The sequence below is a fragment of the Pseudopodoces humilis genome, chromosome 2, assembly GCF_049639895.1.
Source record: "Pseudopodoces humilis isolate 2021_Gansu_Grassland_sample_001 chromosome 2, ASM4963989v1, whole genome shotgun sequence".
In the NCBI taxonomy this organism is placed as follows: domain Eukaryota; kingdom Metazoa; phylum Chordata; class Aves; order Passeriformes; family Paridae; genus Pseudopodoces; species Pseudopodoces humilis.
This window is the reverse complement of record NC_142201.1, coordinates 85,204,095-85,217,060: the sequence shown is the minus strand read 5'-3', so window position 1 is coordinate 85,217,060 and position 12,966 is coordinate 85,204,095. Positions and strand designations below refer to the sequence as shown.

Genomic DNA, 12,966 nt, shown 5'->3' with positions numbered 1-12,966 from the left:
CCAGAGTCGAACTCCATCAGGTTCCTTTTGTATGAGGATCTCTTCAGAAACAGTAAATCCATGGTGGAGATCACGGTGGTGCAGACCTCATACTGAAGTACTCCTTGGCTTCTGTTGACCACAGCTTGCAAGCAAATGGCATCCAGATGTAGTTTGAACCCCTTTCCCCTCACCCCACTGCCTCCCCCAGGTGCTGAGTTCAGATGATGCTCAACCAGTGATAGCCAAAGAGCTGCAAAATGAACTGTATTTACCAAAAATACACTTTCCAGAGGGTTGTCTCTGTGCCCTTGTGTTACATATGAGTGATTTGGGAGAGGTGCTGGCTATGTTTTGCTTAGCCCAGCTCATTTCCCAGACCATCTGTAGAGCTCCTCACAGGATTGGGATTGAAGTGCCCTACACTCACCTGCCAGCAAGGGTCAGAGGGTCCAGATGGCTGTTTTGTTCCACCAGGGCCCTCATGAATTAGTAGGCAGCTGATCTCTCTGGTGCTCGGACGAGCCCAATCCTTCTTATTGATCCCTGTGGGAAGAGCAGGCATGGGGGTCTGCTGCCTCCCCTCTGGGGTGTTCCCTGCTGAACAAGCCGTGGGGAAAGCTGTTGTTTGAGCTCACTGTTGTGTACGACCTCTCTTGCCAAGACATCACGAAGGGACTGGCAGCGCGCTGAACAAAATGAAGCGTGGTGGCTTGGACTGATGCTAAACCTTCAGAAAATAAAAATAACCCACAAAAGATTCTGGGCACCGAAGTCCTGTTTAAAACCAGTCTGGATTGGGCACATAAATATTCTTCCAAACCTGGCACAAGTTTTGGAAGAGTATTCAGCATCACCACAAGCCAGGCTGAGCAGGATGCCCACGCACCAGGTAGTTCTATTGCTGGGAACCCAGATAACCATGGAAAAGTGCTTTGCTTTGGCAGCCACAGGACAAAAACTGAAGGAGCAGTTCTGAGACATGGACTTGTGCCTTTAGCCCAGCCTGTTGGAATAGATGTCCCATGCACAGTTTTTGCAATGTGGACACCCAGTGGGGCCAGCTCACCCAGGTCACTTGGCTAATTAGCATAAGATTTATGCCTGGGATACTTAGGAGCTCCCTTATTGGGCGAGGTCTCTGTTTTTCAGAGCCGAAAAGGGAGAAAATGAATTACTGGATGACTTGTCCACAGCAGATGTCCTTCAGCCAGGGAACTCCTATCCAACTATCCACCCTAGTGTCCAGCACTGACCCCATGATCATCACATACAGACCTCTGAAGAACCTCCCCCAGTGCCTGCTGTGAGCCAGGCTAAGATTTCATTTACTGTTCCCAATGGAACACTCTTCAGCATCCCTAGGCAGTCTGCCTCAGGGCTTGCTACTTGGCAGGGTTTGAAAGTTATTTTCAATCTGTGTGAATTAAAGAGAAGAGTAATAATTTAATGTGCTACAGAGAAGGTTCAATCTTAGAATTAGGAAAAGTGCCTGACAGCCTTTCAGATCCTGAGTGTGCATGATTTTCCACCACTCATCTACCTTCTAGGAAAAGCAAAATTAATTCATTAAATATGGCCTCTGGCCAAAGTTTGCCTAGTGAACGGTGATGCCCTGGCTACTCTTGGGACACCAATTCCTTTCCTAGGCAATGCAGGGGGTTTGTGAATCATGTAGATGGTTTTAGCAGATGGATGTTTTCATTAAGGTGGTTGAAGGCACTTGGATGGCAGAAGCCTACAAATTTCAGTGGGGTAGTTTCCTACTTCATATATGCGGTCTGTGAAAATGTAGAGGTGGTGCAGGCAGCCTGGTGGGGTAAAGGGATTCTGTTGAGCCTTTACAGTCTCTGGAGAGAGATAAATCCTTTCTAGCTAGGACGGGAGCAGCTCTGTTTCCCACTGCACCTGAGAGCCTACCGAAATTTCAGCCAGCAGGATCAACACCAAAGGCCAAATCCTACCTTGCTGAATGGGATGCAAGCAGTTGCTGCTGGTGGGGAAGAGACATCACTTTCCTGGCCATGAGGAAAGTGTGTGGGAACACTGCCATGGGATATTATTGTACCTTTTTTTGCGAGACTGAGTCTGTCTCTTTGGGACATCCCAGCTGGAGAGGATTGTGGGGAGGGTAGAAAGACTTTGCTTGCCCATCCCTCTGAGAAATGTTTGCTTTTTAGTGGGGGGAGCATAAAAATGAAAGTGATGGCTAAAACTTGAAACACAATATTTAGGTTTTTATGATGAGTCCAGATTATTTTGCCACTGTGAAAGGAAATATCTTGTGTTCTGCAAGATTATCCTTCATCAGTCTTCAATTTCCAGTGTCCTGTGGGAATCATGTCTCTGAGACTGAGTGCCTTTTCCCCTGCTTTTTAAGGCATGAGTACTTTTACTATGCTGGAAAATGTTCCACACCATAAATACAACTACTATTGATTGCCATATAGCAAAGATGACTCTGAGATTAAAAGCTGCAGAAATTCAATTCTTTGAAAGCACTTTTCATTCATACAAACTCAGCATATTTAATTTTGGGAGCCATGAAATGGCAGCAGAGCAGCAAGAACATGGGACTTTCCCATGCAAATCCCACAAAGATACAATTTGCACAAAAGCTGGAGCAGAGAGTGGAACTACGCCATCCAGTCCAGGTCTTAGTTTCAGGATGTGTTAGGAGACTTGATATTTTCTTTCCTCTCTTGAAAGCAGTTTGGGTAAAAAGATGAAAATCCATCCAGCCTTGTGATGCATTAAGGACTGCACTCCCCATCTCCATCTGCTTTAGTTCATGCCACAGGATCCAAAGACACATGTAATAAATCAGTATCAGTGTGTTTGCTGGGCTAATCCTTGGATAACTTTCTAGGACTCAGTTTACAAAATATTACTTGCATAAGTGACCTCCAGTCCCAGTCTCATTCACCATGGTGCCAGCATTAATCTGGATGTGTTTAGAGGATTGTCTCTCACTGTCTGGAATTAATATTATGAAAGCATTGGGAGTTTCAGTGGTACTAGCTCTCTTCCGCACCTGGGGCAGTGGAAATGCTGTAGGGTTGGGACAGTTCCTGAGCTGGGTCTCTTGAGTCAGAGGGAGAGTCATTAATTGCTGACTTATTTTGATTTAGGTCCATTCCTGGTGATTGCTGATGTGTTTATACAGGAACCATGGTCATTCTACGACAGGTAAGTGAATCATTCCTGTCCTCAGCTTCTCTAGTTTTACTCCACTACCACAGGCACTAATTAAAATACTTTTTTGGAGGGGAAGGGTCAAGTCAGGTTATTTTTGTCCTGTCTTATTTCCCTAAAAGGAGTGTTACAAGATGCAGAGATACTCATTAGCCTTAATCCTTGATTGGCTTAGAGGAAATCATTGCTCTATGTGTGTAGTCCAGATTAACCTCACACCATGTTCCACTTCTATTTTCTCATCTGGGATGGCCCAAAAGCTGCACATGAATCCTGGACATGCAGAAGAGTAAAACAACTTACTGCCTGACTTAAAATAGGATCTGGTCAAAAATTGATTTTCAATTTCCACCAACAATTCCGCTTAGGTTGTGTAAAAATGGAATCTTTTTGCACATTTAAAAGAAGTTGAGGGATGGAGCACCTCTGATATGAAGACAGTTTGAGAGAGTTGGGATTGAGAAGAAGAAGGAGAAGGCTCCAGAGAGACCTTATATCACCTTGCAGTACCTAAAGGGAGCTTGTAAAAAAGGAGAGCAACTTTTACATTGGCCTGTAGTGATGGGACAAGGAAAGTGCTTTTAAACTAAGAGAGGACAGGTTTAGATGGGATATTAGGAAGAAATTCTTTCCTGTGAGAGTGGAGAGGCACTGGCACAGGTTTCCCAGAGAAGCTGCCCCATCCCTGGAAGTGTTCAAAGGAAGGTTGGATGGGGCTTTGAGCAAACTGGTCTAGTGGAAGGTGTCCCTGCCCACAGCAGGGGGTTTGGAACAAGAAGATCCTTAAAGTCCCTTCAGATCCATTCTAAGATTCTATCAGTTGAAGAATTAAGTTGTGTAGCAAGTCTCATGTAGATTCTGCAATAATTTAAGGCTTCATATTTAGTGTTTACCCTTTGTCTAGGTATAACATGTCTCACTCTCAGCTTCTCATTGCCGTGTCTCACCTGGGGAGGACTGCCAGTCCCACCAGGGGACTGCAGAGACTCAAGTGTATTTGTCAACACAGTCAAGCATTGATGCAATGGAGCACATCTACCCAACAATTCTGATTGAATTCTGTGTCTTGCTTGGTAAATCTGCTTTTGTCCAGCAGAAAGCACTGGAGCTTTGAAGGCACTCACATAGCTTCAATTTACAGCAGTAACACAAACAGCTGAGGATAGCTTTGAGTGGAAGGAATGCCAGAGTTCTTGTGGAGCAACTGAGATGCTTTTTATAGCGTTTCCCTAACCTGCCGGAACCTGAGCCCAACAAAAAGAGGCTGCACTTTGGTAGGGGTGTGTGGAAGCTCAGTCCTCCTTACAAAGGCTCCAAGATATCGACCCTGTGCACAAATTGCCTGATGCAGTTTGTGATGCTAAGGAAAATGGGCGTGGAAATTAAAACTAATTAGGCTAAAAAAATAGCAATTGAGAAATACCTTGTAAAAACTCCATCTAGGATGGTATCACTCCAGGCTGCCTGTCATGTCTCTCTCTGGGTGTTACCCCTCTGTGGTTCAGCTACTGGATTATAGTCTTCTGTACCAGTCTGAATTCACCTTTGCAGAGCCTTAATCAAATTGAGCACCTTCCTAGTTATCTAAAAACAGAGTGTCCTGTCTAGGCAAGGCTGCAGCGTGCTCCTGAATAATTCTGGGCACTCTCTCTGTGGGTTCAGATGCCAAGCAGTTGCTCACAAATATCAGAGAAATGGGTTTGTGTTGAATTTGTTGCTTACTGCAAACATCTCTGCAGCATGGATAAGATGAGAAAATTATGAATAATACTGAATAATTCATTAACAATGAATTAAGGTTACCCAGATGTTAGCAGGGATCATCCCTTTCTGAAGTCACTTTATACCAGTTTGTCCCATAAGAAACACTTTGCTCTCTGTTGCCCTGAAGACTGCTGTTCAGGTGATGCTTAATTGCATATAGCAGCAATATTCCTATTTTGCTTCCTTCAGTTTTGGTGTAAGATTTTGGAAATGCATCTATGTTGTTCATGACCTGTATTACTTTCCAAGGAGCTTTCTCTCTGTCTTTTTTTTTTTTTTTTTTCTCATTCTTGAATGTGCACAGCATGCTTACAGTCCTGCCATCCTACCCCTTTTTCCCTGAAAACTTTATCCAACAAGGTCAAACAAAACCCCAAATCATGACCTGGGATAGATAAGCACAGAACATTTGGCCCTTACTGCTTGGTTTCCACCCAGCTATTAATCCAGGAATTTTGAAGATGAGTCTGTGACATTGCTTTCCTTCCATTCTCCCATCAGAGCAATTCATACCAGTGTCTCCCTTGGGGAGAACTGAGCACCAAGGCCAGCACACAGCTCCAACGAGGAGGAGAAAGCACACAGAGCTTTCTGCCTGCCCTGTGTCTTCCACCCAGTAGCCCAAAAGAAAAGCCAATATTGTTCCCCAGCAGGGGCCTGCAGGGAGCCAAACTTATCAGCTTTAGTTGCTAGCAAATTACTAGTGGCAAGTAATGCACAAAGAAAGGGAATGCACAAAGAAAGGGACGATGGAAAACGAGGGCTTCCTGAATTCCTGCCTTGGCAGCCTGACAAGTTTGTTTGGCTCCACAGCACAGCAGCAGCTCGTTCATGCACGTTCTGTCTGCGGCTTAAAGTAGAGACATTTTTGGAGCTGGAGTGGAGACAGGGAGGGTGTGGTGGTTCTCCCCACAGCCTGGCCAGGCAGAGGGCTTTCCTGGTGGAAAATGGCTACAGATTGCTGCTTGCTGCATGGCTCTTTTTGTCAGATCCACCTTCTCGCTCTTGTAGTCAACCCTCAGATAACCCAGTCTTAAATCCAGAGTGCTACAAATTTTCTGTTGTTGAGCCAGCCCAATAGAAATCAAACCCGCTTATCTGCTGGGGAATAAAACATGCTGCAAAATCTAAGTATTTTGTGGAGTACTGAATTCAGCATCAGGAGTTAGACTAGATGATCCTTATGCGTCCCTTCCAACCCAGGATATTCTGTGATCCTGCAAATCTCATCCATTAAGCTAGACTTTTCAGATTATTGTATCTGTGTTACCGTAGTCGCCTGACTATGTCCAGACCACATGAAGAGCATCGCTGCTGCTGGAGGTTTTTCCCATTCTCAGTGTGTTGGAGTCTGGGATACAGAGTGTGTGCCCTTGTTTCTGATACTTAGTTATAAGATCTAGAAAAACATTGAATTTCATATAATATGAAATTCATGAGCATGTTTTTCTGATGATACATGAAAACAAATGTTAAAGTTAGATGAAAAAACTAAAAGTGTAAGTGTGTAGATTAGAAAGTTTTTTAAATCACTGGGTGAAAAAGTAGTTTAGAGAACAGGAGACAAGATGGAGGATTTAGGGTGTTGTCTCTTGTCCTTCTTTCTTCTTCATGTTGTTCTCCTAGGGGTTTTTGGGTAGTAGTAGGTGATTGGGTAGAAAATGCCGCAGTGCATCACAGAGGTGATGGGTCATTGGGTCATTAAGAAAAATAATATACGTGTCTATTGTTAAATGGGTAAAAATAGGTATAAAGATAAAAGAACTGCGTATTTCGGGGCCATTTTGTGCATCAGACACGAAGTGTGCCACAAGGCCTTGTTTGTACCATCAGAAGAAAGAAATGTGCCAAATTGCAAAGATTAACCTTGTAACCAGCCTGGAGAGACCTGTTAAGTTTTGTGACCACCTGGTAATAAACACAAGAAACAAGATTCTAACGAGCTCGGGAGTTTTCTTCGAATAATAAGGACTGAGATAAGTGGGACTCCCCATGAGGGAGGTTCCCAGAGGAATTCAGCCCAAAGGAGGCTGAGAGACTAGGGAAAAATTATATCCACAGAGAATTCAGCCCAAAGGAGGCAAGGAGAGAGAAATTACACAGTGTCCCCCCAATCTGTTCCTGCAGTTATAGGGAGAAAAGTGGAAATAAGAGTTAAAAAAAACAGTGGAGACCTAATCCAAGCAGATAAAGGAAAACAAAGTTCAGCCAGATATTAAGGTCCTGAGGGGTCAAGCACAGTGGATGCCTCACACTAAAAAGTTCTTTTTAGTTCAACAGCAAAACAAGGAAGTTGTTGCAACAATTTTGAAACTTTGCAGGAGCCAAGGCTTGGTCATAGACTTCATCTCTGCTCTCCTGGCTTGGCAGACCTGTTGGGGAGGTGACTCTTGGGGGCAATGCCAAAATCTCAGTTTTCTTGCTCCTATCTGCTCTGCAATTCCTGTGACACCTCTGGCATTTCTTTGAATGTAAAGTCTGAAGCTTCAGCTTTAAACCCCACAAGGCCTACATCAACAAGATGATCCTTGATGTCTTTGTGTTTCTGGTTTTTGAGGATATTTGTGGCTTCCTGCTCTCATGTCAGGAATGGCCTTTAGATAAAATTGTCCTTTCTCCTTCTTGTCATTTCTCAGTGTTTGTATACAGAGCTATAGTTTACCTCCATACCCTTGGAATTGACCAAAATTGTACAAAACCTTCTCCCCGCCCCCACCTTTTAAAACAAGCTCTGCAGTCCTCCTGTGATGGCAGCAGCCCTTTCTCCACTATTCCAACTTAATTTCTTCTTGTTAAGATCAGAATTGCACATTGCAATGCAGGCAAAGGGGATTTGTGCAGTTTGTAAATGAGCGGAAATAAATGTTGTGACTGCCAGTGTTTACAGAGTTTCTGTTTGATGCTCCTGGAGATCTTTTTCTGTGCTGTGGGTAAGAATAGCAGACACCAGGTTTTGAAATCTTTGACAGACATCTTTCACTTGGGCTCTGTGAGCAGCAGCTTTACCTGGAGCTGACATAAACTGTTTTGAGCACACCTTCAGCTTTGCCCAGTGATTCATTGTGCTGTATATTTTGCTAGCAAGGAGGAAGAGGCAGGGCGGGAAAACAAGAGTATTGTAGGTCTGCTTGGGGCTCATCTGTAATCATGTTATTATAAAAAGCAAAGTGTAACTCTGCTGTTTGGATTCTCTTTCTCATAAACACTGAATAATTTAAGCCTTCTCCCATTTATGCCTTGTATCTGTCTGATCTATGACTCTGAGGCTTCCCTGGATAGCTGTAACGCAGCAGTGAAAAGTCCAGCACAAGCCAACCAAAGGGCACATTTGCATATAGATTGAAACATGAATCGTTGGGAGCCATTCATTAGTTGCAGTGCTCAAGACATTTGGCATTTTAACAGCTCTTTGCATCAAATCCTTTCCATCACGTTTATGGGACAATTAAAGTGCTGGGGTTGCTGCGTGCAGAAAATGAAGCTGCAGGCAAAGGAGATGTTCTTGCAGGGCTATGGCTGTGGAATATAAATTGTGTGATGTCAAATAAAGGTAGAGCAAGCAATCTCAGCCCTGGTGTGGAGATACGTTCTGAGAGAGCCTGTCTGAAATGTACTCATTCCTGCTTCTTGGTACCTCAGGCTAACCCCCAGGATCCATCTTCCCTGGAATGTATGCACTGAAACCTTCACCTGTTTGAATTCAAGACACAGAAGGCTTGGAGTGAGGGTTGCTGTATGTGTAGCTGAGTTTAGTATTGCTTTTTTAAGAGACAGTAACAAAATACCCAGCCAACAGGACATTCATTTGAGGGTATAGGAAACTTCAATGGATTCAATAACAAATTTTACCTCAATCTCGGGTACATGTTTCACCAGGGAGAGCTCTTGCAGAACAGCTTATATATCATCTTGTCTTGCTTGATGGTAGCTTCTCCATGAATGTTAGAGCCCTTAAAGATGCGTTTAACTTGCTGAAACCTGTCATCTGGAGCAAGAAGAGAGGAATTCAGCTCCTCAAACTGTCTCTTAAACCCTCCAACTCATCATAGCCTCAAGTTGTGCCGGGGAGTTGAGATTGGATATTAGGAAAAATTTCCTCACCATAAGGATGGTCAGGTATTGGAACAGGCTACACACAGGGCAGTGTTGGAGTCATCATCCCTGCAGAGATTTAAAAGATGTGGCACCTGGGGACGTGGTTTAGAGTGTTAGGGTAATGGTTGGAGATGATGATCTTAAGGGTCCTGTCCAACGTAAATGCAGCTTAGGATCATTCTATGATTCTATAACATGATCCTGAAGAAGTCTCACTGTATTTACGTGATTTTTGTAAAAAAACCATAAAATCTGTCATGAATCTTGGACCTCACCTGGCCACTCTGCACCAGCTGGTGGAGCTGAGGGCTGCCAGCCCATCTATCAACCCCTTTTTCAGGAGTGAGGTTTGGGGAGGGACATCAGAAATCTTTCACTCTCATCCACCCCACATCTTATCCTGCTGCTATAATAACATCACAAGTGTTGATTTCCCTTAGTCAACCAGCTGTGGAGCCTCTGATTACTGTTTGTATTGGGAGGAAGCATCTTCATCCCAGCTGTGCAAGCAGCAGAACAAAGGAGCTCCCATCCCCATCCCCATCCCCATCCCCATCCCCATCCCCATCCATCATACCTACCTGTCTGCCATCCACTCTGTCTCAGATGTGTGAGACAGCTGTTATCTGGACCACCTTGTCCACATTTTCACCAAAATCATATGATTCACGTGTACTTTTAAAAATCTTTTACATAAGTTATGATGGTTTTTTTCCTGTTATTTTTACTCAGGCCAGTTCTCAGGTCTGGGATAAGTTGGGACTGAGAATTGGAGGGATTTGAGTCTAAGGTAGACATTGAAGCCAACATGTCTGCTGTAAGTAGTGTTTGTGATGTGACATCCTCAGTGGGGTGTGGGACCATGTTTGTTGTCTTCTCCTTGTACAAAAGGCTGTGCAGCAGGCTGGTGCCTCTCCCTGTCAGAGGTGACCTTCCTCTTCATCAAATTCCTCCTGCAAGATTGGAAAACATTTGACAGCAAGGCATTAAAAAGGGAACCCTCAACATTTCATGGATTTGGCGTTACAGACACTTCTGTGGAATGACTCTGGTGTACATCAGTGAAAGATTTGGCTTTTACGGTGTAAAATTCATTCCCTTTTCAAGACACAGCATCATTTGCTAGCACAGAGTAGACTTGACAGCAATTTTCCTAAAGAAACTCAGTTAGCTCTGGCTTTTGCAATCAGGTTCAAGAGGCTGAGAACATCTCCTGGGATCCTGGGGAAGAAAAGTAATAACAAACCTTTTCAAATAGCACAAATTGAAAAATGTCATTTATTTCTTGGGAGAAAGTTGTGGTGGGGGTATAGAGAATATCTGTCAGGATGTAATTTCCTGGTCAATAAATACAGTAGTTCCATTGAAATTAAAAGCTGAATTTGGAGACAGAATTCCAATAAGAACATCAAAATTATACTCTCCATGTCAGACTTCAGAAAAATGTGTTTTCCCCTAAAAGCTTTGTTTATATGTTTTTCCTGTTGCATTACAGGTTTTGGTGAAATGGAAATCTCTATGGAAAATGTATAATGAGAATTTTTGAAGAGTAAATATATTTTCAGTTGTTTCATAAATGTAGCCAACATAGTCAGATAATTTAAATGTTTGTTTGAGTATAAGGAGACTTCTGAAAAAGAATTCAAGATCTATTTAAGAACAAAGAAAATTCAGTAGTGGGAGTGAAATAACCTGAGATAGGCCAGTGAGCCAGCTGCCACTTTAGATACTCTACTGGAGCTTTTGACAGTGGGAGAATGAGATGAGTAAGTGTGGACTGAGACTTGGGAATTTGTATTCTGATACTTTAGCATTTCCATTTTGCAACTCCTGGATATATTTACAGATACTGCTCCAGTGGTCAGCTCGGGCAGGGGTTGTGCATCAGTGTTGCAGGGCAAGGGCATTGCCCTTTCTCTGTTGGCCACACCCATATGGATAAGTTTTACAAACATGGGAAGGTGATATGATGGTGGATCGGTCCTCTTCTTCTCTGCCTCACAAATCAGCCCTCTCTGGGAGGTGGCACTGGCAAAGGAAACATCCTCCTTTCTTGCACTGGGCGAAGGTCAATCTTAAAAGTTGACAAGGATTTCATCCTCTGTAAGGCAGTTTTTGTGAAAGGAGAAAACTTCACCAGTTTTTACATTTCAAACTTCACTTTACATTACAAACTTCACCAGTAATTTACATTTACCAATGTAAGTTATAAGGACTTCTGTTCCTGAACAGAAACTGTTATAAAATTCTTAAGATAGTTACAGTGGGCTGAAGTTGGCAATATATATAAAATGTTCAGATTTGTTCAGACTCAGGTCTGTCCCACTTGGCATTCTGTATCCAAAATGACTGTTGCTGAAAAGCGAGGGACTAGTAAGCATACACTGTTATTTCCCCAAAATATTTTCCTATCCTTCAGCTAATTCCTGGCTTTCACATCTGACTTTTCAGCTTGGTTATTTCCCAAGCCAGATGTGACTTATTTAGTTAGCAGTCCCTAATGTATATCCTTTCCAAGCACTTGTACAATGTCCTTACTTCTCATCTACTTCCATGGCTATTTTCTGGATCTACCCACCACTGAGTTTGATATCCCCTTAATTTTGGACCGGAGGAGTATTTTAAGGAAGTATCTCATCCGTCCTGTCCTGCTCTGCCCTAGGCAACGTCATGGGCCACTGGAGAAAGCAAGATGCTACCTGCCATAGATGGTCCTTTGGTGTGCCTTGACCTTGCACACCCATTTGCATGTCCCGCCTGAGGCAATCCCATGTGCATCCTGATAGTATTGCTCCCTCCCAGCTCTTCTACCAAGAAGCAGATGTCCTCCATCCTTTCCTCAGAGACACTTTAGCAGAACCCAGAAGAAGAAGAGGCTGGTTTGTCCTGCATGCTGAAGAAAGAACCAAATTATGCTTGGTTTTAAGGTTAGGAAAAGCACCTGTCTGGGACAGTGATTTGCCCACCGTGACTCAGAGGCCTTTTGTGCAGCCCGCACAATTTATGTGCATCCCCTACCGCCCAGCCAGGCGTTTTATTGCCAGCACCATTGCTGGCAAATGACTCTTAAGGTCACACACCACATTTTCATGATCTACAAATCACTTTGAGAGGGCATTTTACTGCCCCTTTACCCCATAAAATTGCTAGGTTCGGTGTGAGACAAACAGACAGCCTTTCCAATTACATAGACACTGGAAGTTAAACAACATTTGCATCCAGCAAAATGCAGTGGGGGCATTAACTATATTTCCATGCTGATACTGTCAGCTAATTCCTGAAACATAGGCTTAATTAATATATCTATATGATAATACTCTTGGCAGTCTCAAAATTAAAGTGGTATGACAATTACTGAGTTTCTCAAAGCAAGTATAAAATTGATGAGTATTACTCACATGAATTAATTTCCCTTCACATGATTTGGGTTTGGACATGAGTACCCATTAGCTGCCAGTTTCTGAACAATCTCCATGCCATGCTAGGCTCCCTGAAAACCCCCCAACCTAACCAAAATTTTGGTTCCAGGAATAACATTTAACAAAACTTATTTGTAATTCAGCCCTTCTCAAAATGGGTTTTGGTGGCCATATCCCCCTTTCACAGCATATGCAGAATGGACTGTCCATGTAATGAAATATCCATGAGAAATATAAGAAGTACAGAAACTACAGGAATTATTTGCTGTGTCAAAATGCTGAGCTTATTTCTTTTATGGTTTTGTTCTTCTAGCTACTAGAGTTCAGGATGTCCATGTGAAAGTCTTAGCCCACTGGCAATCTTACCAGCCACCATTCCTTAAAAATTTCTTGTAAGAAATAGGTCCAACTTCCTTTACCAAGCTGTGACTATTGCTTTGTTTGCAGTGGCTGGGGATTATTTGGTGGGATTTGGATTTTGAAACATGTTTCTGGATTCATGTGTGTAAAAAGG

The 12,966-nt window shown here is 43.2% G+C and overlaps 1 protein-coding gene across 1 annotated transcript in view; it reads left to right on the top strand.

The window, feature by feature from the left end:
* Positions 1–12,966, top strand: part of MYO7A (myosin VIIA) — a 101,426-nt gene that overhangs the window by 14,960 nt on the left and 73,500 nt on the right. Inside the window, exon 2 of the mRNA XM_088051943.1 lies at positions 3,111–3,168. Within this exon, the coding sequence (XP_087908069.1) occupies positions 3,151–3,168 (18 nt within the window). The 5' untranslated portion in view covers positions 3,111–3,150. The remainder of the gene's footprint in view (positions 1–3,110; positions 3,169–12,966) is intronic.